This window comes from Rhodotorula toruloides (assembly GCF_000320785.1).
Source record: "Rhodotorula toruloides NP11 unplaced genomic scaffold Scaffold12, whole genome shotgun sequence".
In the NCBI taxonomy this organism is placed as follows: Eukaryota; Fungi; Basidiomycota; class Microbotryomycetes; order Sporidiobolales; family Sporidiobolaceae; genus Rhodotorula; species Rhodotorula toruloides.
The window spans coordinates 14845-41415 of NW_015622972.1; the positions used below are offsets into that span (position 1 = coordinate 14845).

At 61.9% G+C, this 26571-nt stretch overlaps 11 protein-coding genes across 11 annotated transcripts; 3 read left to right on the forward strand and 8 right to left on the reverse strand.

Moving 5' to 3' along the window:
• Positions 1–222: 222 nt before the first annotated feature.
• Positions 223–4258, reverse strand: RHTO_01100 (uncharacterized protein; the record flags this gene model as incomplete). Its single annotated transcript, XM_016414784.1, has 7 exons — positions 223–639; positions 840–935; positions 1045–1485; positions 1607–1648; positions 1708–2092; positions 2168–3873; positions 3953–4258. 7 exons carry the CDS (start codon positions 4256–4258, stop codon positions 223–225), a joined length of 3393 nt encoding a protein of 1130 aa, XP_016273005.1.
• Positions 4259–5173: 915 nt separating this feature from the next.
• RHTO_01101 (proton-dependent oligopeptide transporter, POT family) lies at positions 5174–7255 on the reverse strand (the record flags this gene model as incomplete). The annotated part of the gene is made up of 5 exons (XM_016414785.1): positions 5174–5508; positions 5573–5886; positions 5964–6378; positions 6445–6930; positions 6991–7255. The coding sequence occupies 5 exons, from the start codon at positions 7253–7255 to the stop codon at positions 5174–5176; spliced, it is 1815 nt and encodes a 604-aa protein (XP_016273006.1).
• A 1311-nt stretch (positions 7256–8566) lies between these two features.
• Positions 8567–9843, reverse strand: RHTO_01102 (Ras-related protein Rap-11A; the record flags this gene model as incomplete). The annotated part of the gene is made up of 9 exons (XM_016414786.1): positions 8567–8703; positions 8770–8831; positions 8896–9108; positions 9167–9200; positions 9318–9440; positions 9515–9551; positions 9596–9619; positions 9713–9742; positions 9841–9843. 9 exons carry the CDS (start codon positions 9841–9843, stop codon positions 8567–8569), a joined length of 663 nt encoding a protein of 220 aa, XP_016273007.1.
• A 209-nt stretch (positions 9844–10052) lies between these two features.
• On the forward strand, positions 10053–11708 carry RHTO_01103 (protein of XAP5 family; the record flags this gene model as incomplete). The annotated part of the gene is made up of 11 exons (XM_016414787.1): positions 10053–10080; positions 10162–10193; positions 10261–10463; positions 10537–10673; positions 10731–10939; positions 11022–11141; positions 11204–11216; positions 11284–11390; positions 11453–11501; positions 11568–11593; positions 11658–11708. 11 exons carry the CDS (start codon positions 10053–10055, stop codon positions 11706–11708), a joined length of 975 nt encoding a protein of 324 aa, XP_016273008.1.
• Positions 11709–12028: 320 nt separating this feature from the next.
• Positions 12029–15931, forward strand: RHTO_01104 (vacuolar protein sorting VPS41; the record flags this gene model as incomplete). The annotated part of the gene is made up of 14 exons (XM_016414788.1): positions 12029–12538; positions 12594–12735; positions 12792–13739; positions 13796–13899; positions 13956–14048; positions 14104–14237; positions 14292–14523; positions 14583–14693; positions 14753–14950; positions 15005–15080; positions 15133–15269; positions 15326–15425; positions 15481–15563; positions 15626–15931. The coding sequence occupies 14 exons, from the start codon at positions 12029–12031 to the stop codon at positions 15929–15931; spliced, it is 3174 nt and encodes a 1057-aa protein (XP_016273009.1).
• Positions 15932–16066: 135 nt separating this feature from the next.
• On the reverse strand, positions 16067–16441 carry RHTO_01105 (uncharacterized protein; the record flags this gene model as incomplete). The annotated part of the gene is made up of 2 exons (XM_016414789.1): positions 16067–16189; positions 16250–16441. The coding sequence occupies 2 exons, from the start codon at positions 16439–16441 to the stop codon at positions 16067–16069; spliced, it is 315 nt and encodes a 104-aa protein (XP_016273010.1).
• A 414-nt stretch (positions 16442–16855) lies between these two features.
• RHTO_01106 (serine/threonine/tyrosine-interacting protein) lies at positions 16856–17937 on the reverse strand (the record flags this gene model as incomplete). Its single annotated transcript, XM_016414790.1, has 7 exons — positions 16856–16922; positions 16997–17142; positions 17204–17315; positions 17377–17466; positions 17522–17617; positions 17672–17768; positions 17826–17937. The coding sequence occupies 7 exons, from the start codon at positions 17935–17937 to the stop codon at positions 16856–16858; spliced, it is 720 nt and encodes a 239-aa protein (XP_016273011.1).
• Positions 17938–18303: 366 nt separating this feature from the next.
• Positions 18304–19247, reverse strand: RHTO_01107 (ubiquinone biosynthesis monooxygenase COQ7; the record flags this gene model as incomplete). Its single annotated transcript, XM_016414791.1, has 3 exons — positions 18304–18511; positions 18576–18775; positions 18873–19247. The coding sequence occupies 3 exons, from the start codon at positions 19245–19247 to the stop codon at positions 18304–18306; spliced, it is 783 nt and encodes a 260-aa protein (XP_016273012.1).
• Positions 19248–19763: 516 nt separating this feature from the next.
• RHTO_01108 (uncharacterized protein) lies at positions 19764–21315 on the forward strand (the record flags this gene model as incomplete). Its single annotated transcript, XM_016414792.1, has 4 exons — positions 19764–19967; positions 20019–20483; positions 20540–21021; positions 21084–21315. The coding sequence occupies 4 exons, from the start codon at positions 19764–19766 to the stop codon at positions 21313–21315; spliced, it is 1383 nt and encodes a 460-aa protein (XP_016273013.1).
• A 261-nt stretch (positions 21316–21576) lies between these two features.
• RHTO_01109 (uncharacterized protein) lies at positions 21577–24319 on the reverse strand (the record flags this gene model as incomplete). Its single annotated transcript, XM_016414793.1, has 3 exons — positions 21577–21988; positions 22044–23960; positions 24048–24319. The coding sequence occupies 3 exons, from the start codon at positions 24317–24319 to the stop codon at positions 21577–21579; spliced, it is 2601 nt and encodes an 866-aa protein (XP_016273014.1).
• Positions 24320–24637: 318 nt separating this feature from the next.
• RHTO_01110 (ATP-dependent rna helicase dbp8) lies at positions 24638–26531 on the reverse strand (the record flags this gene model as incomplete). Its single annotated transcript, XM_016414794.1, has 6 exons — positions 24638–24829; positions 24886–24974; positions 25059–25821; positions 25878–26088; positions 26150–26273; positions 26354–26531. The coding sequence occupies 6 exons, from the start codon at positions 26529–26531 to the stop codon at positions 24638–24640; spliced, it is 1557 nt and encodes a 518-aa protein (XP_016273015.1).
• Between the last annotated feature and the right edge of the window lie 40 nt (positions 26532–26571).

Genomic DNA, 26571 nt, shown 5'->3' on the forward strand with positions numbered 1-26571 from the left:
CGACAAGCGGCGCAAGAGCAACAAGCAAAATCCCACCCTCCTTCTCCATCGCAGTCAAGCCTACCTTCCTCGCTTTGCTCATCCCCTCCTCGCAGTTCACTCCATCCCTCATCCCCTGCTCGCACCTCACCCCACTCCTCGCGCCTGTCTTCAGTCCGTGTCCCCAGTCCTTATACTCCCACCTCCCTCCTCCCATCCCCTTCCTCCCTCCTGCGACGTTCCTCACTCCTGCAACTCCATCCCGGCATGTGCGCTCCCTCCCTCTCGCGCTTCGGCTCCTCCTCCTCCGCGACCTTCTCCGCCTCCTCCCTGCTCCAGGTCCGCCTTCCGACTGCTCAAGGCGGCGCGGGGAGAGCGGGCGGTTCGGAGGGCGGCTCGGATGGCCGTGCGGACTGTGTCGGCGAGAGCAGGAGCGAGTGTGCCGAGGCGCGAGAGCGGGACAGGTTGGGGCATGGGAGGTCTCCAGACGAGGATCTGATTCTGAGGCGAGAGGGAGAGGAAGCAGAGGGAGGCGGGGGGAGGAGGGTTGGGCAGCGAGAGGATGGAAGGGACGTCGTTCTGGCGGGCGGCCACAAGCACGCGCTTGAATCCGATCTGCGGGTCGGCATAGATGTTTACGAAGCCGCCTGCGAATGTGACCTGTAGGAGCGAAGGACAGTGAGCAGGGTGCTAATGGAGGGAGGGGGACCCAGAAAGGCCCGATGACGGGCAGAGAGACTCTGCAAAGGCAGGAGGATCAAGGGAAAGCGAAGGAGGACAGAGGGACGGAGGCGGAAGGAGGCAGGGAGGGCGGCGAGGAGGAAGGAGAAGCAGGGAGAGCGATGGAACAGACAACATACCGGCAAGCCCTTCCGCATCCCGCCTGGCTTGCTGCGCTGAGCCTGGTACATGTCGTACGCGAGACGAGCAGGCGGCGTCTCCTCGATGACATTTTTCTGATGCGGAGGAGGAAAACAGTCGGTGAAGGCGAAGGAAGGAGGGAAGGAGGAGGAAGCAAGAGAGGTTCAGCAAAAGCGAGCAAGAGGGAAGAGTAAGTCCACGCACCAGGAGCTCGCTTTCTTCAACAGTCAAGACGGGGTTGACGCGCGAAACGGCGGTCTGCTCGCAGAAGTCGTCGCACTCGAGGAGGAACTGGCAAGCCTTCTTGACGCTCGTCGTTGTAAAGTTGGTCGGGTCGAGCAGCGAGAGTTGACGCGGGGGAGGTTTTCCGTCATCCTGCTCGCTCGTCGGGCGGATGCGCTGGATCAGCAAGTCGTTGCTCTTCTGGCGCAGGTTGAAGGGAACCTTGATGGTCGGGGCGGAAGGATCTGAACCGGGGTTGACCATGGCGATCAAGGCTTTGTGGATAGGCGAGCTGGTTCGGAGCCACATCGACTTGGAGGGTACCGCGGCGCAGGACGGCAAGTCCAGGTGCCAAGAATACCAGGTGGAGGGAGGACTGCCGTAGGCATGGGAGGACTGCTGGATGTTGAGGCAAAGGTGAACCTGCGAGGGGCGGGGAAGGAGAGGGAGAGTCAGGAGGAGGAGGAGGAAGGAGGAGAAGCGGCAGGAGTTGGAGAGTTAGCTAGGCAAAGTCGGCGGGTTGAGTGGTCAGGCTTGTCCTTACCTCCCTGCCTGCTCCGCGAATCATGAGCAGCTTCTCGGTGAACTGGACCGGGAGAAGGAGTCAACGCGGCAAAACGAGGGAGGGGAGAACGTGAAACTCACACTCGACTCCCGATCGACAAACTGCCCGCGATTCGACCGACTACCCTTGCTCGACCCGCCAGCGTGTCCCTTACTCATGTTCTCAAGCTGATCAGGCGCCGGCTTTGTCGCAAACCTGTACCACGGGAAAAGGACGCCGACAGCCGATGTTCGGTGCCAGCCTTCGAGGTCGAAGAGGGGGGTCTCTTGAATCCCGACTTCCAGGTGACCTGCCGACGACGTGTAGACCTGGGCGACATACGGTCCGATCGCAGACGGCTTGACGGACTCGACGGACACGGCGGACGCGGAGGAGGCGACGGTGGCGGGCGCAGGCAGAGGAGGCGAGGAAGAAGGAACGGAAGGAGGAGCTGGCGCGCTGCTGCCGGCGTTGTTGATGACCGCACTAGGAGGGAGGGAACCGAAGAACGTAATCAGCGCAATCCGCAGAGAAGTATCAGGCCAAACAGCCCCAACGCACTGCATCGAGGCAAGAATTGTATGCTCAGCGCCCGAAGTCTTGTGCCTTCCGAAGCGACTGGCCCGACCGACACCGCGAGGTACGTTGGTGGTCATGCGACCGAGCGCGCTGGGCGGGAACGAGTGGTCGAGGAGATTCTTCTCCTCGAGGAGCGCGACGACCGCTTGCTGGGCGGCTTCGAGGGTCGAGAACGCACCGACGTGCAGTTGGAAATCGGGGAAATCGCTTGAGGGAAGAGGAAAGGTGCAGAGCTGAGGCTGAATGAGAGACTGTGTCGCTGGATCCGAGGCGTTGGCCGTCCATAGCGAGTCACATACTCCGCCTTCACGCCAGAGATTGTACTGCTTCGAGGGGGAGGGCAGCGGAGGGAGGGGACGTCCTGAGGGGTCGAGGTGCCAGTATTTGCAGACGTCGTTGACGGAGGGAGGGTATGAGAAGAGAGCAGAAGAAGGGGAGGTCGAGCCGCCGGTCGAGCCGCCGACGGAGGTTGACGAGCTGGGCGAGGTCGGCCCGCTGAGGGAAGCGCCTGCGGGGACGGCGGGGAGGTCGCGGTCGAAAGTCGAGTCGATTTCGTCCTGAAGGGCGTCGATCCAGCGCTGCACCTTCCGCTGCTCCGCCGGCGCAACACGCTTCTTCCAACCCTCTCCCGTCCATCCCGCATCCAGCAACAGCTGCTCCAACTTCTCGCGAGGCTGGACCGAGGCACGGTAGTAGACCGTCGCTCGAAGGTCGCCCAGGACACCATCCGCCCGGCTTTTTACGCGAACGTGTACGGCAGCGGTCCTCGCATTCCGCCCAAAGCTCGCAAGACGATCGAGATCGACGTTGCGATGGCCGTCCTTCGACTGCACGGTATCCTCAACTCGGCCGATGAGGTTGATCTTGATTCGGAAGGGATGGTCTGGTGAGGCGGAGGAGAGGAAAGTGAAGAGGTCGGAAGCGAAAGTCGGGGTCAGGAGGAAGACGGAGAAGAGGGAGAAGAAGGTGTAGTTGTCGAACAAGTGGTACTTCTTGTTCACCACCATCGACGCCGCGAGAAGGGAGGAGGAGGAGGTGATCTCGGTCGGGGTGGTCGAGGTAGATGGCTGGGAATCATGGAGAGGGCGGCAGAGAATCTGGTTGTTGGGCGGGAGGAGCGGAGAGGGCGACCCCGCGACGACGAATCGTGACGGACGTCCCTGCCGAAGCCGCTCCAGATTGGCGATCACAATCTGCAGAGCGGCGTAGGCGCGTACGTCGTCACCGACAGGACAGTCTGTACTAGTATGGGTCGTGTCCGTGTCGTCGTCGGGGTCGTAGTCATCGTCCTCATCCTCGTCATCGTCATCGTCGACCGGCTCGTAGTTGTCGTCGTCTTCGTCTCCCGCGTCCCTCGGATCCTCCTCTTCCTCGCCGACATGCTGCGCGCCTGTCGCATCGCCAGTCCCAGAGTCTCCTACCCTGCGCCGCTTCCCCTCCCTTCCGCTGACCTTCTCAAGCGTCGGACGCCGCTTCTTCCCTCTTGACTTCTTCTTGACGGGCAGGAACGCAGCGAACGGGCGGACACTTGGGCCGACAGAGGCGGAGGAAGCGGCCGAGTCGGGGTGAACGACGACGCGTCGAGCTACTTGATCTATGAGCGAACGAAGCGTTGTGCGGGTCGAGCGGACAAAGGCGTTCTCCCTCTGCCTGTTAGTTCCGACGGTGAAGTCTGCGAGACGAGGGAACTACAAGAAGGGTTGCATGAGTACCGGCTGAGCTGGGGGAACACGAGGAGTTGGAGGACAGGGTAGGAGAAGGACGTACGGATTCCAACGATTCTCCAGCCTGACCTGCCCGGTCCCTCCTCCCCTGCGCAGCGTCGTCCGCACTCGCCAACCCGTTTCCTCCGCCGAGCGTAGCCGGGACCGCAGAACCAGGAGGAGCGTTGTCAGCGACTTCGAGGAGGCGTTCAGCGATGGCTAGGTCGGGGTCGGGGTCAGGGTCGTCGACAGTGGCGCGGGCTTCGTAGGCTGGCAGGATGACCTCCTCGAACTCGATGTCCGAATCATCCTCGTCGGACGCGGGAGAGGGAGGCCGTTCGGGTGAGGACGAGCGGGCGGGAAGACTCATGGCGCGAGCGGAGGTGCGCGAGTGAGGGGAGAGGTGGTGAGAGGTCGTCCAGAGTCAGAAGACAGCAGCAGAGAGAGGCAAAGCAGGGTGAGGGGGTTTGAGGGTAGAAGCATGCGGCCAACGAGAGAGCTGGTGCAGCTTCGACCCTTGCACACCACAGCGCCCCGCTAGATTACAGCTGGAAGAGTACTCGGTACTGGCCCGCATGCTCACGCCCGCGCTGGTCCGTCTGGCACCGTCTCAGGTCTCTCGCTGGGCGTTGGCTGGAGGAGACTCGAAGCTGGGCGGCGAGGGAAGGGCGGGCGCGGCCTGGAAAGGCGCAGACGAGCTGCTTGGTGCTGCTTGGATAGGGCACTCGTAAGCCCTGACGCTTTCTCGGACGATCGAGTCTGGCGAGTCTGCCGAAGTGACGAGGCGAGGAGGGGCGGAACGAGCTGTTCGAGCAGCAGGGGCGGGACGGATTTGGCTGGGCTGGATTGAACGATCGCTATGCTGTGCAGAGTCGGCTGTCGCGCGACAGGGCCGGCGTGTGAGGGAAAAGGACGGGACGAGTTGCGTGGGACAAGGAGCGGTCCCTTCACATCCCCACCTCCTGCTACTAATCGGGCTATTGGGTCTAGGTACTAGGCGCAGAATGTAATCTCCTTCAGCGGCGCGTTGGGACGCGTTGCGGCCGCGGTGCTGATGTCTGGACGAACGACGACTTCACGCGCGCAAAGCGCGCCCATTCAGCGCGAGCAGACTGCAGGGCGCTATGCAAGGCTGGCTTGGCACCGCTGCTATCGCTGTCTGTCTAACGCGGGAAGGACGTTGCTGCTGAACGCACTGCCCGGTGCACTCCTGAATCACGAAACTGCGATTTACACCACTGCACGACTGGCTACGCTACAAAGCTCCCTAACTCACACCCCCTTCTCACGCCCCCTTCTCGTGTTGAAGGCGTGCTCGAGTCGCATCTGCGGCGCCAGCGGCCAGCTCATTGAGGTGGGACTCCTCGCGGTCGAGAGGGCGGAAGACGATGAAGAAGACAACGCCGCCTACGAATGACAGGCCGGCAAAAACGGCGTAGTTGACGGTCAATAGCGGGTCGGCCGAGAGTGCGAGGAAGGCCTCGCCGAGGGCGGCAGAGATGGCGGTCATGAAGAGGCCGACGGCCATGACCATCGAGCGCATCGACTTGGGCGCCTTGGTGTAGGCGTACTCAAGCGAGGTGATCGAGGCGAAGATCTCGGAGAGGGCGAGGAGGACGTCTGCGAGCGAAGAAGAGTCAGGACGAAGCAGGAGGAGGAGGAGGAGGGCGGAGGAGAAACGCACAGGAGGGGGTCTGGATCCAGACGTTGGTCGGGATGAACGGCATGGCGTCGCAAGTCGCAGCGTGCGTGCCGCAAGCCGAGGTAGCGTAGATGTGAGCCTGGACGGCGGTGGCGCAAACCATCGAGAGCGAGGCAAAGATGAATCCGGCAAACATCTTCTTGACGGGCGAGAAGTTGATGCCGGCGCGGCGGAGGGCGGGGTAGACGCCGAGGTCGAAGATGGGGATGAGGATGATGAGCGCGAACGGGTCGAGGTTGGCAAGGACGTCGTTCGGGAGACCGTGGGTGTTGAGGACGGCGGCTTGCGAGGTGAGGCTGCGGGGCGCGACGGGAGCGGTCAGCGATCGTTCTCGCACGCGAGAAAGACACGAGAGAGGCGGCGCGGGACGCACTTGTTGTTGATCTGGTTGTAGCAGAGCCAGTAGAGCGGGAGCCAGAGGAAGACCTGGCACGCCTTGAATCCACGGCGAACCTCCCAAACGAACGTGTCGTCCCAAGTCATCCACGCGGGCTTCTCGGCGGTCGCGAACTGCGAGGGGAGGGCGGCCTCCCAGAAGTCGGAGCGCTTCCACGCCTTGGGGGAGAATCCGGCGCGCTTAAAGTTGATGTTGAGGATGCGGAAGGCCTTGCCGAGCGACGAGCCGGCGGGAGGGGTGCGGTTGTACTTGTTCTTGCCGAGGAAGAGGACGATCGGGGTCAGGGCGAAGACGACGGTCGGGAGGGTGAAGGCGAGCCAGAAGCCGACGCGCTTCTCGGCGTAGACCATGCCGAGCTGTCCAGCGAGGGCACCGACGTTGATAAGGAGGTCTGCGCGGAGGAAGAAGTCAGCCTGTAGGAACTCGAAAAGAGCGAGGTCGAACGCGGAGAACTCACAGAACCAGTTGTACATGCGCGCAGTGGTCGCTGCCGGGTCGACAAGGACGCGCTCGCCGCTCTTGAGCGTCTTGACGTAGAGGCGGTGCGAAGCGACCTGCTCAGCGATGAGGGGCGAGATGTTGGACTTGAAGAAGCCAGTTCCGACGCCCATAATGATGATGGCAACGGCGAAGACGCCGATGGCAGAGTTGGGGTGGGCAATGACGGAGGGGAGGGCGGAGACGACGAGGAGGACGTGGCCGATCAAGCAGATGAGGATGGCCCAGGCGATGGTGTTGAAGCGGCCGAGGTAGGTGTCGGCGATGTAGGCACCGAAGAGGGGCATCGTGTAGACCCAGAACTGGTTGAACGTCGTCAGACCGGTCGACGCCTGCTGGCCCATGCCGAGAGCGCCGGACGTCTGGCCAGCGTGCGACGAGCCAGTGGTCGAACCCTCGGGGAGAGGCTGCTGGATAAAGTTGGTGAAGACCTGGGTCGAACCGTCTGCGCGAGGACAAGCAGGTCAGTGTCCGGCTTGCGTCGTGGACAGCGCGGACGACGCACAGTAGGAGAAGCGCTCGGCGAGCTCGATGAAGCCGATGAGGAAGGACGCGATGTTGATGGGGCCAGCGACACGCCTCAGGGTCATCTTCTCCTCCTCGGTGGGCGCGTCGGGGTACTCCTCATCGTCGCCGGTGGTCTGGGACGGCGCGCGCTTCTCCTCAAAGACGAAACCGTCGTCGTCCTTGCCGTTCTTTGCGCGCGAGTTCTCGTCGAGGCGGTGGGAGAGGGCCTCGAAACTGGCCTCGGTAGGGTCGGAGCCGGACATCTGCAGTCGGCGAGCGCGAGGGAGGAGGGATGACGAGGACGGCGACGGGGGAGAAGGAGGAAAGGACGAGAGGTGGGTGGCAAGGGGTCAGCGTTCGCTCGGCTGCCGACAACGGTGGCGTCGCCTGTTTGACGTTCTGGAGCGAGTCTGGCGGGCAGGGCGCGAAAAGGCGGAGAGCGAGGGTGGTGGCGAGCGGCGGCGGGCAAGCTTGCGAAGGTTCGGAGAGGGGTCAACGCACGGTGGCAGGCGGGTGGCTCTGGGCTGGCTGGCGGTGAGTGAGTGAAAGGCGGAGGATAAGCACACGGGACACACAGAGGAAAGAAGGAGGAGAGAGCCGTTGCAAGCGAGGCGAGAAAAGCGTTTGCGCGGCACAAAGCTGTCCGAGCCAGCAGCCACACCGCGCGGCTTCTCCCCGCTCGCCAACCCACTCGGACACGCTCTGCAAGAGTGTTCCAGACACCCGATTTTGCCATCCCCGCCAAGAAACTCTGCCACCACCACGCTGCTTCACTCCCGCGACCCCACGGCAACACGGTCTCCCGCCGCTCGATACCATTCACTCCCTGCTGGCGACCACCAGGAGCAGCATGCTTCCCCAGCCGAACTTTGCCTTGACGCCAGCTTCCCCAGCTCCTGCGCCTCCTCCCTTGCGGAGCGCGATAACGCCAGTCGGCCTGAACTGCACGCAATGCATTTGCTTCACACGCAATGCACGCACCCAATCTCACCTCCTCTTCAGCCGTGCGCCACCTGCTCGCTCGCAAAGTTCGCCGGGAGCAAACATTCTCCTCCCAGCTCCGACCTTGCGGGCGCGGGCTTTTCCTTGCTTCTCCAATCGAGCGGAATCCGGCTGCATCTCGCGTGCGGGTTGCAAATCGCTCGCCTCGCCGCCCTCGCGGTGAGCGGGCGAGAAAAACGAAGACCGCGGTTCCCCAACTTTTCGACGGCAGGCCTTTCGTGCGACGAGGACAATCTCACGGCGGGGGACAAGCGACACGGCAAGGCGATTGCTCTTGCTCGCGACGGCCAACCGCGAGAAGCTGGCTGGAGCGCACCCGCCGCCGTATCCCGCTCTCGCGGTGTGCCGCTCACTCGCTGGACGGGAGAGGACAACTGCGAGAGGGGCTTGACATGGCACACGAACGAGGAAAACGCGAAAGGGGGTCTTATGCGCTCGAGGAGAGAGTATGTGTGTGAACCCGATAGACCGTACAAAAGGGAGGAGAACCGCTCTGAACCTGCTGCAACCACGCAAACTCGTTTCTACCGCTCCGCACCGAGGGGAAAAAGGGAGACCAGCTCCGCCCTGCTTCAGCAGCACTTGCCGCTCGGGTTCTGGCCGCCGTCGTTCGCGCTGGGGGCAATCTCGATCGTCGAGCCTGCGCCGGGACGTTGCGACGAGATGGGGTCTGCTTCGAGCTGCTTCTGCGAGACGATCTTGTAGATCTCTGCGGGCGTCGAGCAGCGTTAGCGTCCGATGGTCGAGGAATACAGGACGAGGAGCGGGAGCGCACCGGTGAGGATGGTTTGGAATGCGGATTCGACGTTGGATGCGTCGAGTGCGGAAGTCTCGATGCTGGGTACGGTTCAAAAGTTAGCAAACACTCCAAAGCAAACGGTGGAGGACGCGCGGGACCCACAAGCTCAACCCGTTCTCCTGCGCAAACAGCTTGGCCTCATCCGTCGGGACCGCCCTGAGGTGCCTCAAATCGCTCTTGTTCCCGACGAGCATGATGACGATGTTCGAGTCGGCGTGGTCGCGCAGCTCCTTGAGCCAGCGCAAGACGTTGACGTACGTCGCGTGCTTGGCGATGTCGTAGACGAGGAGGGCGCCGACTGCGCCGCGGTAGTAGCTGTGCGCGCCAGTGTATCAGACGTGCGTCGCGAGAAGGAGAAGGAGGGGAGACGCACGCAGAGGTGATTGCGCGGTATCGCTCCTGGCCAGCTACGGAGCGCGAACGAAGCGGTCAGATGACGGTATGCGGGTTGGAGCACGTCTTCACTGCCAGTGTGCAGCGGACAGACGGGCAGTAAGCAGCCCCAGCCAACGGACGAAACGCACCCGTGTCCCAAATCTGCGCCTTGATCGTCTTCCCCTCGACCTGGATAGACCGCGTCGCAAACTCGACGCCGATAGTCGACTTGCTCTCCAAGTTGAACTCGTTGCGGGTGAACCGCGAGAGAACTGCGCGTGTGCCGGACGGACGAGGTTCAGAGGGTGCGGGAGCCGGGAGAGGGACGGGATGGGTGCGGACGTACGGTTACTGCGCGAGAGACGGAGCAGGGTCAGCGCGGTCTGCACGAGCGGGTGAGTGCAATGGCGACGCACCTCTTTCCTACGCCCGAGTCTCCGATGAGGACGACCTGTATCCGACGCGCGCAGGAAGAGAGAGGGGAGAGCGCGATCAGCACAAGCCCGACAAGGCGTCTACGCGAGTCGGGACAGCGGGAGCGCACCTTGAAGAGGTAGTCGTAGCTCGAGTCGCCCTGCGTGTCGCGTCAGAGAGCGTGTCAGTGCGTGTGCGCGCGAGTGGGGCCTTGAGCGAGATGAGGTGGCTGATGGAGCGAGGACGGCGTCGACTCGCCATTGCGTGCTGTGTGGCCGGGGGTAGTCTGTGTCTGCGAGTGCGGTGGTGGTAGCGAGAACAGCAGCAAGTGCGTCAGTCGAGCGGGGTGAGCAGGGCGAGGAGGAGCCAACACCGGAGACGTTCCTTTGGCCTCGACCAGCTCGCTCAACTCGCTTCCACTCGCTCGTGCTGCTTCGTTCGTGTGCTAGACAGACTCGCAGCTATCGAAAATGTCGGCTCAGGAGGCGATGCGCATCGGTGAGCTCTCGTCGTCGCTGTGCGCGACACTTCTCTTCACCACCGTTCTGACACTCGTATGCGCCGTGTTACGCTCCGCAGCCAAGCTCGAGAAGAAGCGCAAGGAGATGATGGTGCGTCCACTGACCCTTCACATCCGTCTCGAGACGCCGGCTGACATTGTTCGCTCGCTCTCGACAGGACGGCTTCGCGGCGCAGAAGGAGGACCTGACTGCGACTCGCAACCGTACTGGCTCGGACCGCTTCGTCGGCAAGACGGAGGACGTGCAGGAGACGCTGAAGAAGTCGACGTACGGTCTCGTCCAGCTGTCCGAGTTCAAGGAGACGCGCGAGAAGCTCGAGGAGCAGGCGAGGAAGGAGGCTGCTGGTGCGGCGGAGGTCAAGTGAGTACAAACCTCCGTGCCAAAAAAGGCTCGCTTTGTGGGGAGACTGACGAGATGGGTGAGGCGCCGGCAGAGAAGAGGAGCGCAAGGTCAAGAAGAAGAAGAAGGAAAAGGGCAAGGTCAAGCTGTCGTTCGCTGGCGACGATGGCGATGAGGAGGAGACCGAGTCGTTCAAGCCGAAGAAGGGAGACTCGCCCAATGGGGACGAGGGTGCGTACGAATCTGCTTCTGCGTTCGCTTCTGCCGCTGACCGTTCCTTACATCCAGCTGAACCGCCCTCGAAGAAGCCGAAACTCGGCAAGAACCCAACCGTCGACACGCACTTCCTCCCCGACCGCGAGCGCGAAGAAGCCGAGCGGAAAGAGCGCGACGAGTTGCGCAAGAAGTGGTTGAAGATGCAGGAGGACATGAAGCAGGAGCCGATCGAGATCACGTATTCCTACTGGGACGGGAGTGGGCATCGGAAGGTCGTTTCGGTGCGTTAGGCGATACTGCTGGCCGTTTCGCTGAGGCCTGAGATGGACGAGCGAGACTGACGAGCGGCTGGCGCCTATGCAGTGCAAGAAGGGCGACACAATCGCGCAGTTCCTCGACAAATGTCGGCAGCAGTTCCCAGAGTTGCGCAGCGTTTCCGTCGACAACCTCATGTACATCAAGGAGGATCTGATCATTCCGCATGTGCGTTCGCTTCCTCCCTTGCGAAGGTTCAGTTGTTTGCTGACTCTCGTTGTCACATGCAGCACTACACCTTTTGTTCGTCGTCACTGTCCTTCTCCAAACGCCCTCTCAAGCTAGAACTGATTCCTCCTTTCCGTCGCAGACGACTTTATCGTCAACAAATATCGCGGCAAGTCGGGCCCGATGTTCAACTTTGACGTGCACGACGACATCCGATTGACGCACGACGCCAAGATCGAGAAGGACGAGGTGCGTTCTGCTCGTTGCCCTCTATCTTTTCGGGGATAGCTGATCAGTCTCTCTTCGTGCAGTCTCATGCGGGAAAGGTGATTGAGCGTAGCTGGTACAACCGGAACAAGCGTGCGTTTGGTGCTCTCTCTCGTGTCTTCCGGCGTCGACAACTGGATCTTTCCTTCTAACCCGCAGATATCTTCCCGGCGTCGCGGTGGGAGGTTCGTCCTTTCCTGTGCACTTTCTCTCACTTGGAACATATCACTGACGCCGTCTTCTTCGCAGCTGTTCAACCCGGAGGTCCAGCGCGAGAAGTACACCATCCGTGGGTCATAGGAGGGTTGAGGGGACCCCTTCGCTGCGGCTGGTTTCGGCCATTCACTTGTGTATTACCACGGACGCTGCGCTGCAAAAACTGGCTCGGAAGCTGCTGTTCGAGAGAAGCGACTTGCCCCACCTCCTCGACCGCTCACCGCTTGACCTCGACCACCTCGCTCGCTCGCTTGAAATCTCGCCAAACGCGCTCAGATGCGATGCCAGCATCCTCACGAGCCTCTTCGATTCGCTCACTCGGCACCTCTCCGCTCTCTCCCCCTCGCCCAGCCTCATCAGTCCTCTCCGCCGTCTCTCCGCCCTCGACGTCCGCCCTGCCCTCCATGCTCGACGTGCCCAATGGGAATGGTGCGACAAATGGCAAGGGCAAGCAACGAGCGGCGGATGTTGTACCGAGTACGGAGGGGCTGTTGCATTCGGTGACGAGCGGGGGGAGTACGGATGCGAGACGGAAACGGGAGGGGGATCGAGGGGCGGAGGAAGAGAGCAGCTCCGAGTCTGAGGAAGACGAGGGTGAGGAGGCAGAAGAGGAGCTGGAAGAGGATGGGTCGACACCTTCACCGGAAGAAATGGAGGAAGAGCGACCGCCTCCATCTCCACGGCTGGAGAAACGGAGACGAGATGGCTTGCGCGAAGGTGTGGAGAACGAGGAGGAGCGGGCGGAAGAGCGGGAAGAGGATGCGGAGGAAGAGGCAGACTCCGAGGAGGACGACGGCGAGGGAGACGAAGATGACGACGAGCCGACACTCAAGTACGCTCGACTAGGTGGCTCGACGACGGACATTCTGTCGAAGGACACGGCGAGCGCAATAGCGGTCTGCAGCAAGTACACCGTGCGTGCGCCTCGCTTTTCGCCGTCTCGCTTGTCCTGATTATCCTTTCTTGCAGATCCTCGGCACGCACAACGGCGCTCTCTTCGTCCTGTCGCCTGAAGGGAAGCTCGTCAAGCGCTTCCGCCCTCACTCCGCCGTGATCAATGACCTTAGCATCGACTCGACCTGCGAGTTCGTCGCAAGCGCTTCCATGGATGGTACGCAAGGCTTGCTTGCCCTTTTGCGGAACTCGCCCTGACCTGTTTTTGCGCAGGTCGTGTCGCCATCCAGTCGCTCACGACTTCCGAAGCGCACGTTTTCGACATGCAACGACCGATGCGCTGCGTCGCCCTCGAACCCTTCTTCGGCAAGCGCAATACTCGCCAGTTCGTCTCGGGCGGAATGGCCGGCAACCTCATCTTGTCGGAGAAAGGCTGGCTGGGACAGAAGGACGTGACGCTTCACTCTGGCGAAGGGCCGATCTGGGCTGTCGAATGGCGCGGGACGTTCATCGCCTGGGCGAGCGACGCGGGCGTGCGAATCTTCGACACGGCGACGAGTCAGCGGATCACTTTCATCAGCCGTGCCGAGGATAGCCCGCGCGCCGACCTCTTCAAGTGCAACCTGCGATGGCGAGACGACCGCACCTTGCTCATCGCCTGGGCGGACGTCATCAAGGTCGCGGTCGTCAAGGAGCGTGAGTCGAAGCGCGCTGTGCCGGGCTTGCCAAGCGCGACGGAGCTGTACGTCGAGGTGTCGGCCATCTTTCAGGTCGACTGCATGATCTCCGGCATCGCTCCGTACGGCAAGAACGGCGACTTGCTCGTCCTCGCCTACACGACCGAAGAAGACGATGACGATGAGGCGGAGGACTTGAGCACACAACGCCGAAAAGCCGGCAGCCGACCCGAACTTCGCATTATCTCGCCTGACGGAGAGGAGCTCTCGTCCGACGCCATCAGCCTGCGCAACTACGACCGCTTCCAATGCCGGGACTACAGCTTGTGTCCCTCCGGCGACGGACAAAGCTTTCTTGTCGTCTCGCCGGAAGATATCGTCGTCGCCCAGACCCGAGACGAGTCCGACCACATCGTCTGGCTGATCGAGATGCAGCGGTACGAGGAGGCGCTGCATGCTTTGGAGAAGTCTGGACTCGGCACGGTGGGCGGCTTTGACGTGACGGACGTCGGCAAGAAGTATCTCGAGTTCTTGGTCGAGGAGGGTGAGTCTCAGTTCCCTCCCGTCTGTCCCCATCGTGCTGACTCGATTATCCTGCAGGTGAGTATGACAAGGCCGCCGCTTCTTGTCCGAAGATCTTGGGCATCAACGCGAAGCTGTGGGAGGACTGGGTCTTCCTCTTCGCCGAGAAAGGCCATCTCGAGGTGTGTTTCCCCATTTCGCTTCGTCAGATACGCACTGACGCAGACAAACTCCGCAGACGATCATCCCTTACGTCCCCACGCACGACCCTCAACTCAGCCGGCTCGTCTACGAGATGATCTTGGCGCACTACCTGCGGCATGACGAACAGGTGCGTCTTTCGTTCATGCTTGTGCACCCACGTTTCTGATTGCTGTCTTCTCTAGGCCCTCCTGCGAACGATACACGCCTGGCCGCACGAGATCTACGACGTCTCGGCCGTCATCCTCGCCGTCAAGAACCAGCTCGACAGGACGCGGGCGTCCGAGTCGCATGTGTTGATGCAGGCGCTGACCGAGCTGTGCGTGCTGCTGATTTCGCTCAACGTTGACTAGGCTGACAGACGCCTCCGCAGCTACATCTTGAACCGACAACCCGGCAAAGCCCTTCCTTACTTCCTCAAGCTGCGCGACCCGCATGTCTTCACCCTCATCCGCGACAACAACCTCTTCACCGACATCCAGGACCAGGCGCTCCAGCTCATCGAGTTCGATGAGGACCTGCGCAAGAACGCGAAGGCGCTCGAGTCCGAATCGCGTCACGGCACAGCCATTGAGCTGCTCGTCGATCATACCCATTCCATTCCGGTCAGTTGCGGGCTTCTCGTCTGCTCGCAGACCCTCCTGACCTCGCTCGCCGCACGCAGATACCCCGCGTCATCTCGCAACTGCAGGATTCCCGCAAATACCTCTACATGTACCTCGATGCCCTCTTCGACAAGGATCCGCATCTTGCATTCGACTACTCTGATCTACAGGTGCGCTCCGAACGTTCTCTGCCTTTCTCCTTCGCTGCTGACCGTTCGCGTCTCGCCAGGTGGACCTCTACGCCGAGTACGACCAGAAGAAGCTCATGGACTTCCTCCGCGCCAGCAACTACTACAGCCTCGAGCGCGCGTACAAGATCTGCGACAGCCGCGACCTCGTGCCCGAGATGGTCTTCCTCCTCGGCCGGATGGGCGACAACAAGCGGGCGCTCAACCTCATTATCGAGCGGCTTGGCGATGTCGAGCGGGTGCGTAACAAGATTCCGTGCCAGCAGAAGCCAAGCTCACTGTGTCCTGCGCAGGCCATCGAGTTCGCCAAGGAGCAGAATGACAACGACCTCTGGGAAGACCTGCTCAAATACTCGGAGAACAAGCCTCGTGCGTGTTCAAGCATTCTCAGGCGCAAGCAACGCTGACAGCAGTCTCTCAGGCTTCATTCGCGGCTTGCTCGAGAACGTTGGCGCCGAGATTGACCCGATCCGCCTCATCCGCCGCATCAAGAACGGCCTCGAGATCCCGGGCCTGAAGCCTGCGCTCATCAAGATCCTGCAGGACTTTCAGCTTCAGGTGCGTAACGAGCTGGTGAGCTGTCGTTTCGATGCTGACGATTCCCCGCCCCGCAGATCTCGCTCATGGACGGCTGTCGAACGGTCCTGTACAGCGACTGTCGCGATCTCGCACTTTCGCTGCATCGAAGCCAGACAAGCGGCTTTTTATGGACGGGTGCGCTCGGCTTCTCCTTCATCCGCACAGCTCTGGCTAACTGGAACGCGCACAGGCGACACGCCCGACCAAGCGACTGGCGAGCCCATCTTTCCGCACCTCAGCGGCGCATCCGTCCCTGCGTCTCTACCCTTCGGCGTACGCTGCGGTTTCTCCGTGTGCACGCTCGACCGCGATGCTTACCTCGCTTGCTCCCACAGGTCCGCTTCCTCTCCGGCCCAGCCTACCTCGGCACCTCCGCCTTCCCCTCTCTCGCCTCGGCCGACGCCACGCTCTCCTCCCTCTCTCCCATCCAGCCTGTCACGAAGCGCGATCAACTCGTCGCCGCATCCTTGCTCGCTTCGCTCTCCGCGCCGGACGAGGAGGACGACGACTTCGACGTGCGACCTGTCGAGGACGCCCGGCGAGCGATGGAGGACAAGATTGCTGCGGTGAATGAGTTGAAGGAGAAGCTCGTGCAGGAGCGGAGGAGGTCTGCTCGGGCGGCGGTTAGGGTGGATGTGTGAAGCTGCTGTTGAATTCCCTTTCCCGTCTTCCTCTTCCTCTCGTATTGTTGTAGTACTGCGCAGACCTGTCCCTTTGAACAACTTGGTACTGCAGTTGATTCGTTAAGATACGACGGATACCCCTCTTCCTCCCCTTCACTTCTTCGCCTCCGCCTCGAGCTTGCGACCTTCCGCCTTGACGTCTGCCGCAGCCTTCTCGCCCTTGGCCTGCGCGTCGGCTCCCAGCTTCTTCGCCTCGGCAGTAGCGTCGCTAGTGGCCTGCGGTAACGAAAGCGAGGTGAGCGAGTCCACACAAGAGGAAGAGGCGAAAGGACACACGGCCTTCGCCGACTGCTTCGCCGACTCGGTAGTCTGCTCGACCGTCTCGATACCGGACGCGAGCTTCTCGCCAACCTTCTTGTTGAGCGCCTGCGCGGCGTCCTTCAAGTCGCAAGCCGGGCGGGTCGCGAGGAAGGTGCGGCGCTGGGCGTACGCGACGGTGCGGAGGGTGGGGAGGGCGGTGCGGTACATTCTTGCGTCGATTTGTGTTGCTAGGTGGTAGAAGCAGGTCAAAGGAGGGAGAAGCGAGCGAGAGAGAGCGTCGAGAAAGTTGCGAAAGGCGACGTCACCGAGGTGGGGTTGGCAAAGGCTCGGTCTGATAGCAAAGGTAATTAGCTTTTGTAGGCTCACAACGGCGCTCGAACATGCTCGAGGTGGACGGAAAGCGGACCCTCTCGCCAGCGAGCGATCCGCGAAGGAGGGGGGGAAGGGTATTGACATTTCCTACGCGCAAAGACGGAGAGGAAGCGGGTATGTACGATGCAACGAGCAGCAGTGACGTTAGACATGTGTGCAGCGAAGAGAGAGAGGCGAGGGGTATCGAGTGTGCGATGCGAGCGAGGTTGCGTGGAGGAAAGGACGAAGGACGGGGGGTTGAGGCATTGCTCAAGCTTGCGGGCCGGTCCAGACGGGCGCGGAAGGAACACGCTGGGCCATGTCGGCGTCCATCTGCCTAGAAGAGGGAAAGACAGGCCAGTGGTCAGTTTGTCGAAGCTGGCGCAAGCGAAAGGGAGGCACTGCACGCACATGCCGTTCCCGCCTCCGCCGCTCATGCTCACATCGCCCTCCTCGTCATCATCGTCGTCCCGTCCACGCCGTCGCACTCGCTGACCCGCTTGCGCGTTCTTATCTGCCGCGACAGCCTGCGAAGCCATGATGATCGGGCGGTAGGCCTGCAAGCGCAACTGGTGAGCGAACGGTCCTCTCAGTCGATGCAGAGGCTGTTACACTCACCTCGAGCTGGTGTACGAACTCTGTCCTCGGCGCAACGCAGAACCTCCTCGCCTGGACGAACGTAAACGCGTCTTCGTGGGTCAAGCCAGTCTTGAGCATGACATAGGCGGTCCTGCGCACGTATCCGACGTCAGCTGGATCTTTTGGAGCGAAAGACAGTGTTTCAGACGCACACTATCGCTGGCGAGCGAGAGATGCCGTCTCCGCAATGCACGAGAACCCGTCCTCCAGCCGCAAGCGCGCCGTCAATGAAGTTGTAGGTTCTGCGCACGCCTCTCGTCAGTTCTGAAGAGATGTGGAAGGAGAGGCGAGGCGCACTGGGGGAAGATGCGGATCAGGTTCTGGTCGTCGGCATCGCGGATGTCCTGGATGAGGTAGACAAAGTGCTCCGGAAACTTCGGTTTGAGAATGTGTCTGCGCAAGATTGTCAGCATGTTCTCGAGCGTAGGAAGGAAGGCAGGAACGCACTGCTCGCGAGTCTCGGCGATACACAGGATGTGGGTAATCCCGAGCGACTGTAGAACCTCCAGCTTCCAGCTCGGCTGAAAGGGCCCGACGAACAGTCCTGTCACCCTCATTCCGTCAGTCTCCCCTCGCACGCCTCGAGAAGCGCAGGACGCACCCGGCAAGATCTCCTGCGCCTCGCGCCGCATCTCGTACTTCCACTCGCGCTTGTTCTGCACCTGGTCCTCCAGGCTCTGCAGTTCGTAACTCATGCCGTGCAGGGTCGACATGCTGGGCTGGGTCCGCAGCTTGTTTGGTGAGGGTGAACGGTCGTGGGTGGGGAGAACTGATGAGGAGGTGAGGAGGTCGAGCAAGGGGTTGCGGCGGAATGCAGAGGCGCGAAAGCGGTCGTGTGCACTGAAGAGTAACGCTAGCAGCAAGCGAACCACACGCAGCGGTGTGAGCGTGTCGTGGTGGGCGCGAAGAACAAAGCGAGCGAAGAGGGCAAGGTCGAGCAGCAGCGAAGGATGTGTAGAGGTGCAGAAGAGCGCTTCTCTAGACTCGTTGGAATGCTCAATAGTGATTGCGCACAACAGGAAAGCTACAGGTTGCGACTGCGCATCTATCCTCCTCGTCCTCCTCAAACTCGCGCCGCCTCAGATCTTCTCCGTCGTCTTGATCGCCCAGCGACATCCACCCGCAATGACCGCACTCAACAGCGCATACGCCGGCGCCTGCTGCGACTCGTTCGCGACGGCCGTGTCGAGGTGCTCGAGTTCGTCGTCGCGGAACTCGGTGAGGATCTTCTCCAGCAGGGGGATGGAGGGGTGGTCGGGGAAGTCGACCTTGAGCTGTTTGAGTTGCCTGCGGAGCGAGGGAGTCAGCCGCGGTCAAAAAGGACCGGAAAGTGGGAAAGACGCGGACGCACTCGTCGTAGTGCTCGCCAATGACAGTCTCGACCGCTTCCGTGCACGCCATTGCCGCCCTCTTGCCCATCAACGCCGTTCCTGCACCGAGACCGAACGCCATGGCCTTCCACACCGGGTACAGCGCCGTTGGTCGGACGTTGTGCTGCGTAATGAGCTTGTCGAACGCCGCAATGTGCTTCTTCTCGCCGTCCCACATGGCCTGTACATTCGGAATGATTTACATCAATCAACGAAAAGCTCCGCTGCTGTCAAAACAGCGCAAAGCCCCGAGATCCGCAGGTTCCCTCGAAACGCACCTGTACGATTCCCGTCGTCCGCTTGTCCGATCCCGCCGCAAACACCGCCTTCTGACCGTAGTAGATGTAGTTGGCGCCCAGCTCGCCCGCCTGGTCCACCCGGATGATCTTCTCGAGGACGTCTCGCTGCTGAGGCGTCAACTCGGGCGTCTCCGTCACCGCGCGCTTCTCCTCCTCTGTCCGCGTCCGTGCGCCGGCCTTCTGCGGCAAGTAGGCAGATGAAGCGCACGCAGGATCGCCGTACGGGATCTCGGTGTCGGCGGACGTGACGCCCGAGGGGGCGAAGGAAGGGGGAGCAGCGTGCGACGAGTGCGCGCGGGCGATGATACGCCACGCTGAGGGCGTCGCGAGGGTCCTTGGAGTGCGTGCTAGCATGTCTAGACAGTCTCAGAGCGAGGTCGTGAGCGAGATGTGAGCGGTTCAGGTTCAACGAGGAACTCTTGACCATCGACCCGTCACTTGCTCACTCAGAAAGGCTCGAGCGTACTGCTACAGGCTCAGAAACTGTCCTGCTAGACCGTGAAGCTGAACAGACCAGCCCGCACGCTCTTGTCGCGTTTCCCTCGACCTCATCGCTCTCCTCATCCGAACCGCGACTTCGCCCAAAGTCGAGCTCAGGCAGGCTGTCCAACTCGCCAGAGTTGTTTCAGACACTCGCGGACAGCGCGTCTCCCTACGAGACGCTCGACCGTTACCTGCTGCCTCCCCTCCTCCTTCTTTGCCCTCCTTCTCCTTCCCTTCCCACCGCGACCTCGAATAGCATCACAGCTACAAGGCACCAGGCGCCTTCTCCTTTCCTTCGCACTCTGATTCTACCCGAGCCTCCCAGTCGACAACGTCAATCGCCTTGTTTCCTCGCTCGCCAGTCCCGCATTCTTCGCTCAGATGACGATGTCCGGCGACGGAGCCTGCGAGGGAGTGCAAGGAGACAATGCCATCTCGCCTCCTTCTCCTGAATCAGCCACTACTCCGCCCCTCATCTCCCGTGCTCCTACGCCCGCTACGCCGTCAACGGCTCCTTCAGTCAGTCAGGACCGCTCGCAAGCTCCAAGTTCGGCGGTGGGAGTGGACTTGGCGGAGATCTCGGACGTCAAGGTGAGACCAAATCCTCGTCTCTCGACTTGACTAATGCTTCGCGTCTCCCAGCAAAAGCGCATACTGCGCGTCACCTACGAGGAAGTCTACGGGGACCAAGGCGTTGGCCTCATTCTTCCGGTCGACGAGTGTCTCGAGTCGGAACTCGGGCTCGTTCAGGCGAGGGAGCTGGGTCTGCTACCCGCGTGCGGAACGACCGGCACGCCCTATGCTGAAGAGGAGGACAAGGAGGGTCAAGCAACTGGGAGCAAGCAGGAGGGCGGAGACAGACCGAAGGACGCGGTGGTCGAGGTCCGCGATGCAGACGCCAATGCCGTACTCTCCGGCTCTCGCCACTCACAGCTCACTGTCGCCACGTCCATCTCTGCCAGCTCGCCCGAACTCAAGCCGACCAGCTCGCACACTTCGAACGAGTCAGACGAGTGTCTACAGGCTCACCTGTTCAGCGGTGAGGTCGACTCTGCAACCGCACAAGCCGGGCCTGTACGAGCACTTGTTACTGCGCAAGATATCAAGGTACGTGTCCTCTTCCTCTCCTTGCGGTGCTTCTTGTTGACATTCGTACTTGACAGACCAACACAATTATTCGCGTCGGCTACGATCGCGGAGGAAAATGGTGGGACCTCGGTTTCGCCCTCCCCCTCGACCTCCATCCGCCCTCCTTCGACTCGCACGGCTTCGCCACCCCTCAGCTGTACCCAGAATCGCCCCGTACTTCGCACGCGCCCAGCTTACGTCTCTCGAGCGCTCCTGTCGCAGGCGGCAGCCAGAGCGCCGTTTGGGCCACCTACCTTAAGCTGCCGACGAGCGAAGAAGACGTGCCCGTCCTCGCCAAACTCTCCGGCGACGAGCTAGGCGCGTACGAGCAGCTCGTCCGCGAACGGAAGAACTACGCTTTGATTGGCGGCGGGCTCGAGGGCGTCACGCCTGTGCTGGTCGGCGCCTACGTCTTCGACCCCGAGTCGTGCCCGCTGGGTCGGCCGGCCGGACTGCTGCTCTTGACGGACGAGGGCGACCCCTTGAGCACTTTCGACGGACTCTCGGTGGCGCACAGGTGAGATTTTCACAAGAACTTCGGACGACGGCAGGACTTCGCGCTGACAGAATCATTGACAGGCTCTCGATTGAATCGCTTTACCTTCGCCTCCACGACGCCGGGCTTTGCCAGCGAGACCTGGTCCCCGGCAACGTTGTCTATCGCCTCGACGATCAAGGCAAGTTCGTCTTCCGACTGCTCGACCTCGGACGCGCTGCGCCAACCGATCACGGCATCGACAACTGTCGCTACCTCGCGCGCCTGAGGCTTCGACTCGAAGGCGGTTGGTCTGGCAGGACGAGCGAAGCGTAGGAGCGAGTTTAGCATGAGGAGGAGGCGGCAAGAGTCTGTGAGGAAGACAAGATGCATCTGGAGCGAGCCCGCGGCGGATAGAACGAGGAGGTGCGATCGCGCCTGCCACCCTTTCGTATATTCTCGATTTCCCGTTCTCTCCCGCGCTACGTACTGTCCGTCATCACCCATCAATTCTTTATCCATCGCCTTTGCCCTCTTCCTACTATTCATCGCCCTTTGCCCTCTTCCTATTAGTGCGCTGCAACGAGTGCCGGGCCGTTATCCGCGAGCCTGCCACTTCGGCTCGTTGTGCTCGATGCCGCTACTTCGCACCCTCATCGCACGCTCGTTGACGTCCGCCACAGCCGCCATCGTCCTCGCCAGCGCCCAGACCGCCTTCTCCCGCCGCTCGAGGAAAGCCATCTCATTCGTCGACACGCTCCGGCCGTAGAGGTACTCGAGAGCGAGACGAACGCGCTTGTCGTTGAAGAGAGCGAGGACGTCGGGCGGAGTGTCGAAAGTCGGGAGAGACTGAAGGCTGGGGAGGCGAGCGCGAGAAGGACGGTGCGGCGTGCTGAGGAGGGAGAGGTAGACCGCGCTTGACGGAGTGCGGAAGATCGAGGGAGTCGCGAAAGGCGTGACGGTACGGATCTGCTCGAGCTTCTTCGCGAGCGTAGTAGCCGAGTACAGCCTGCAGAGCGGGCGAAGGTCAGCTTCACGCGCTCACGAGGTAGAGTTGAGCGCACGAATCGAGCCTTCCCCCTTCAAAGTCTCCGCCGCTTCTCCACAAGCGTTCCTTGAAAGCCTCTGCGTGCGCCATCTCCTCTTGCTCGGACAACGTCGACCCCCCAACCCTTCCGCCTCCGCTCGCACCCTGCTGCTGCTGCCGCCCCTCCCACTCTCGCGCACTCGCTTGCGCAACTGCCACGGCCCTCGCAGCACCGCTGGCTTGCACCGTGAGAGGCGTGAATGGCTTCGAAGCGCGACTTGAGAAGGTCAGCGCGCTCTTGCGTGTGCTGGGGATGAAGAGTGCAGACGCAGGCATTAGTCGACGAGCTGCGGCTTTTGAGGAGACGCGAGGGCGGAAGGCGAGGGCTGAGGTCGCCGAGGGAGACGGGCCGGCAGGGATTTGCGAGGCGGCGGTCGCGCCGTTGCCTTCGGGAAGAGCGTGCGAGACGGCTGGCTGGGGTGGCGCTTGAGCGACAGGCGCCGCTGTTGCCGACTGCTGGATAACGTCGCTCGAAGGATGCGACAGCTGCGGTCGCCAGCCAGAGAGACCGAGGAGCCCCTGAAGCGCCTGCTGCTCCCGCTCCTTGTCGAGCTCCCGCTCCTTGTCGACGTCGTCCGACACCAACTCCTGCTTCTCTTCGTGCTTGCACTCCATCATTACGCTCGCCGGCGCACTCACCGCCGCGCGAACCTGCTTCGCCTCTTCCTCGTCGGCGAAACGAACGCTGCGAGCGCGCGGCCGCGCAAACGTTCGAGTCGGCGTCTCGACGCTCGACAGCGACGTGTCGCGTTCTCCGCAAGGTGAGAAGTACGAGCCGGCGGGCGACGAGGCGGTGACGGCAGAGTCGGTCGGCGATGTGGGCGAAGCAGGGCGGAAGTTGCGCGGAGGAGGCGTGAAAGGCGTCAAGGATGAAGGAGCTGCGATGTCGGTGAGCGTGGTAGATCGAGACATAATTTGCATCCTTTGCGGGCGGATGAGGAAAGCTGCGACGTCTGCAGCGAGTTTGTCGAGCGCCTCCTCGTCCTGTCGCATCGCTTCGTCCATCTCGTCGATCTGCTCCTGCTGTTCCGCCGCTATCCCGCTGTAGACGTTGCGCTCAGTATCCGTGGCCTCCGGGATTTCGACAGAGGCGACGCGGCGAGTGGCGTGGCGGGAGCTGCGAGCGATGCCAGGCAGCCAGGCGGGCGAGGCGGTTGTCCTCGAACGCCTCCTCTTGCTGATTCCCGACGATGCTTGTTGACCTTGGGGAGGAAGGGAGGGAGGCGGCGAGGGAGAGGCTGAGGCAACGCCGTTCTGCTCGCCTTCATCGCCAGCGTCTTGCTCGTTCCCGACTTCTTCGCCGATCGAACGTGCCACGTCCACTCGACCCTCAGTAGTACCGATCGGGCCACTCGCCTCGTCCATGACCGTCCCGTGCTGGGCGACTTCTTCCGCGAGCCGCTCCTCCTCCTCCTCCTCCTCCTCCTCCCCCTCCCCAAACTCGTCAAGCCCGTCGACCCATCCCCACGCCTTCAGCGCGCCCATCCCACCCATCTCTCTGACGACATCCCTCCTCTGCCGCTTCGCCTCCCGTGCGCCGTCAAGTCCAACTACATCCTCCCAAAGCCGCCAGTTCTCGTCGTGGTCGAGCGAAGCAGCGGGGCGTCGACGGTTCGAGGAGCGATAGTGCGCTGTCGTGCGGGGGATATCGGACTGAAGAATGGGGACGGTATAGCCTGAGCGGAAGACGAGAAGGCGGTTTTCGAAGTCGATGCGGGAGGAGGGGGAGGGGTCGAGCGTGATGGAGGGGGCGTCATTCTCGAAGCAGTCGCGAGGGAAGAGGGTGTTTTGGTGCTGATGAGTGTAGTGAGAGTGTGGGAGAGACTCGGTGACGACATAGGAGGGGGCGGAACGGTCAGCGGTCGAGTCGGAGAGTTGCAGGACGAGGCGGAAGCTGCGAGCGTCAACCGTTACTGTGAGCGTCTGCCTGGCGAGACGCACAGCAGCCTATCGAGGAAAAAGGAGCAGCCTCGCTACGCACCTGCACAACTCGTCGTCCGACAGCCTCTTCTCGCCCGGTCTCCTGCGCCCGCCCTTCCTCGACCCCAGCTTGCACTGGACCGTCACACCCTTGCCGAGCGGGTGTGCCCTCGTCTGCAACTCGACCTGACGCGGTTCGAGGTGGACCTCGTCTGTCGATGAGGGCGCGTGGGAGGGTGAGAGCAGGAGGGGGCGAACGGCGCGCAGCGAGTCGAGGATGGCGGGAAGAGGGAGCGAGAAGGTCGTCCCTACTGCTGGGTAGTCGTCGCCCATCGCGCGTGCAGGCGAACGAGAGCGAGAGCGCAGAGTTGATGAGGCTGAGGAAGTGGAGACGAACAGGAGGTGAGGAGGGCCCGTGGGTTGACAAGCTTCGATGCGGGAGTGGCGGTGCGCTCGAGAGTGATGTGCAGATGTACGCAGAGCCGGCGCAAGTCCAGCGAAGCGAGCAAAGTCGAGCGAAAGTGGCGAAGGAGGAAGAGAAGCGAGGAGGCGAGGGTCCAACCAACTCACCTCGTCGAACGAGTGTTTGCGGGAGAATGCAGTAGTGTAGCAACAATCTGAAGGAGAACGCGTACGGCCCAGGCCGTCGCCTCACGCTGCCGCCGCTCCTCTGTCCTTCTTGACCTTCTTCTTCCCCGTGCCGACCGCTCCTCCCTTGCCCGCCGCCTGAGCCGACTTGTTCTGTCCCTTCCCGCCCTTCTTCTGCTGCTGCGACGCCTTGTCTATCCCGTGCTTCTTCTTGTTGTTCTCCTGTCGCGCGCCGAAGCCTTCCGAGTGCAGTTCCTGCGAGACGCGAGCAGGTTAGCGGGTACGAGATGGGGCGAGGGCAAGCGGCACACCATGTTCGCCATGCGCTTGGCCATCGATACCGAGTTGAGCAGCTCGAGAACGGGTTCTTCGGGCAGCTCGAGCTCTTGCAGTTGCGTACCTGTGGGTAAACACCGTACGACACATGGCATCAGCGCTGCAACTCGAACGTCGACCACCGAACCCGCGTCAGACTGTGACTCACCTATCCGCTCCTCGAGCACCTGCACCAACTCGACGTCTCCCTCCGTCACGAATGTGATAGCCGTTCCCTTCCTCCCCGCACGCGCAGTCCTACCAACCCTGTGAATGTAGTCATCCGGCACGCGTGGCACCTCCCAGTTGACAACGACCGCAACCTCGGGGATATCGAGACCGCGCGAGCCGACGTCTGTCGCGATCAGAAGCGGGACAGCTTGGCGGCGGAACATGGCGAGCGACTTGAGGCGGTCTGCTTGGGTCAGGTGCGAGTGGAGGGAGGTGCAGGGGATCGGAGACGGGAGCTGGGAGAAGAGAGAGTGGAGGAGGGCGGCGGTGCGGCAGTGTGGGACGAAGAGGATCGTTTGTGGCAGGACGGGGCCGGTGTCTTCGGCCTCTTCGCGCTTCTTCGATGCCGAGCTCGAGCCTTTGCCGGAAGGCTTGGATGGCGCGGGGGCGTGTAAGGGTTGCGCGCCGGTGAGGGCGCACAGGTTGATGAGAAGGTAGGTGAGGTAGACCTCCCTGACCTGGCTCGGGATGAATACGTAACGCTGCGTCAAGCCCGCCGGCGTCGTGATGACCTCGCGCGAGACATGCGTGAACACCTTGGGCTTGCCGGGCGTTTGCGGCTTGTTCTGAAGCGCGAGGACGGGTTCGGTGAGCGTTGCGGTGAAGAGGAGAGTTTGCCGGGTCGAGGGGAGCTGGTCGATGATGTAAGAGAGTTCGGGTGCGAAGGTGGACGTGAGGAGACGGTCGGCTTCGTCGAGAACCTGCCAGCGAAGGCGTGAGCAATAAGGACAAGTGAAGAGGCGAAACCGCGACACACGAGGAACTTGACACGCCCCAAACTGAACTCGCCCTGATTGCTCTTCATCAAGTCGACCAGCCGTCCGGGCGTGGCGATGATGATGTGCGGCTGCTTCCTCAGCTCGATAGCCTGGTGCATCATGTCCATCCCGCCGACGATGACGGTCGAGTGCAGGTTCATCGATGCGCCAAGGACGCGAAACTGCTCGCCGATCTGGAAGGCAAGCTCTCTACGGAAAGAGAGCTTCTCAGCACGCTGCAAGGCCAGCTCAAATAGCGAGAGGGACGCACCGGGTGGGGGTGAGGACGACGCCAAAGACGCCGTACGGATCCCGCGAGAGCGCCTGCATGATCGGCAGTGCGAACGCAATCGTCTTTCCCGAACCCGTCTGAGCGGAACCGATGCAGTCGGCGCCTGTTTCGATGAGAGAGGCGAGATGTCAGCTCCTGGCAACCCCGTTTCGCTCTGATGGGCTCGGATGGAGACGAACGCACCTGCGAGGATCTGTGGAATGCAGGCAGCCTGCACGCCGGTCGGCTTGCGGATTGCCATGGCCTGGAGCGCCTTGCAGAGGAACGGTTCAACGCCGAGTGAGGCGAAGGTCGCGCGGTTCACCGGCGGTTCGAGGGCCGACGTGGATGCCACAAGAGTCGTTGTAGCCTCAGTAGCCATCCTAGCAGACCACAGCGAGCGAGAGGAGAGCGAAGTGAGA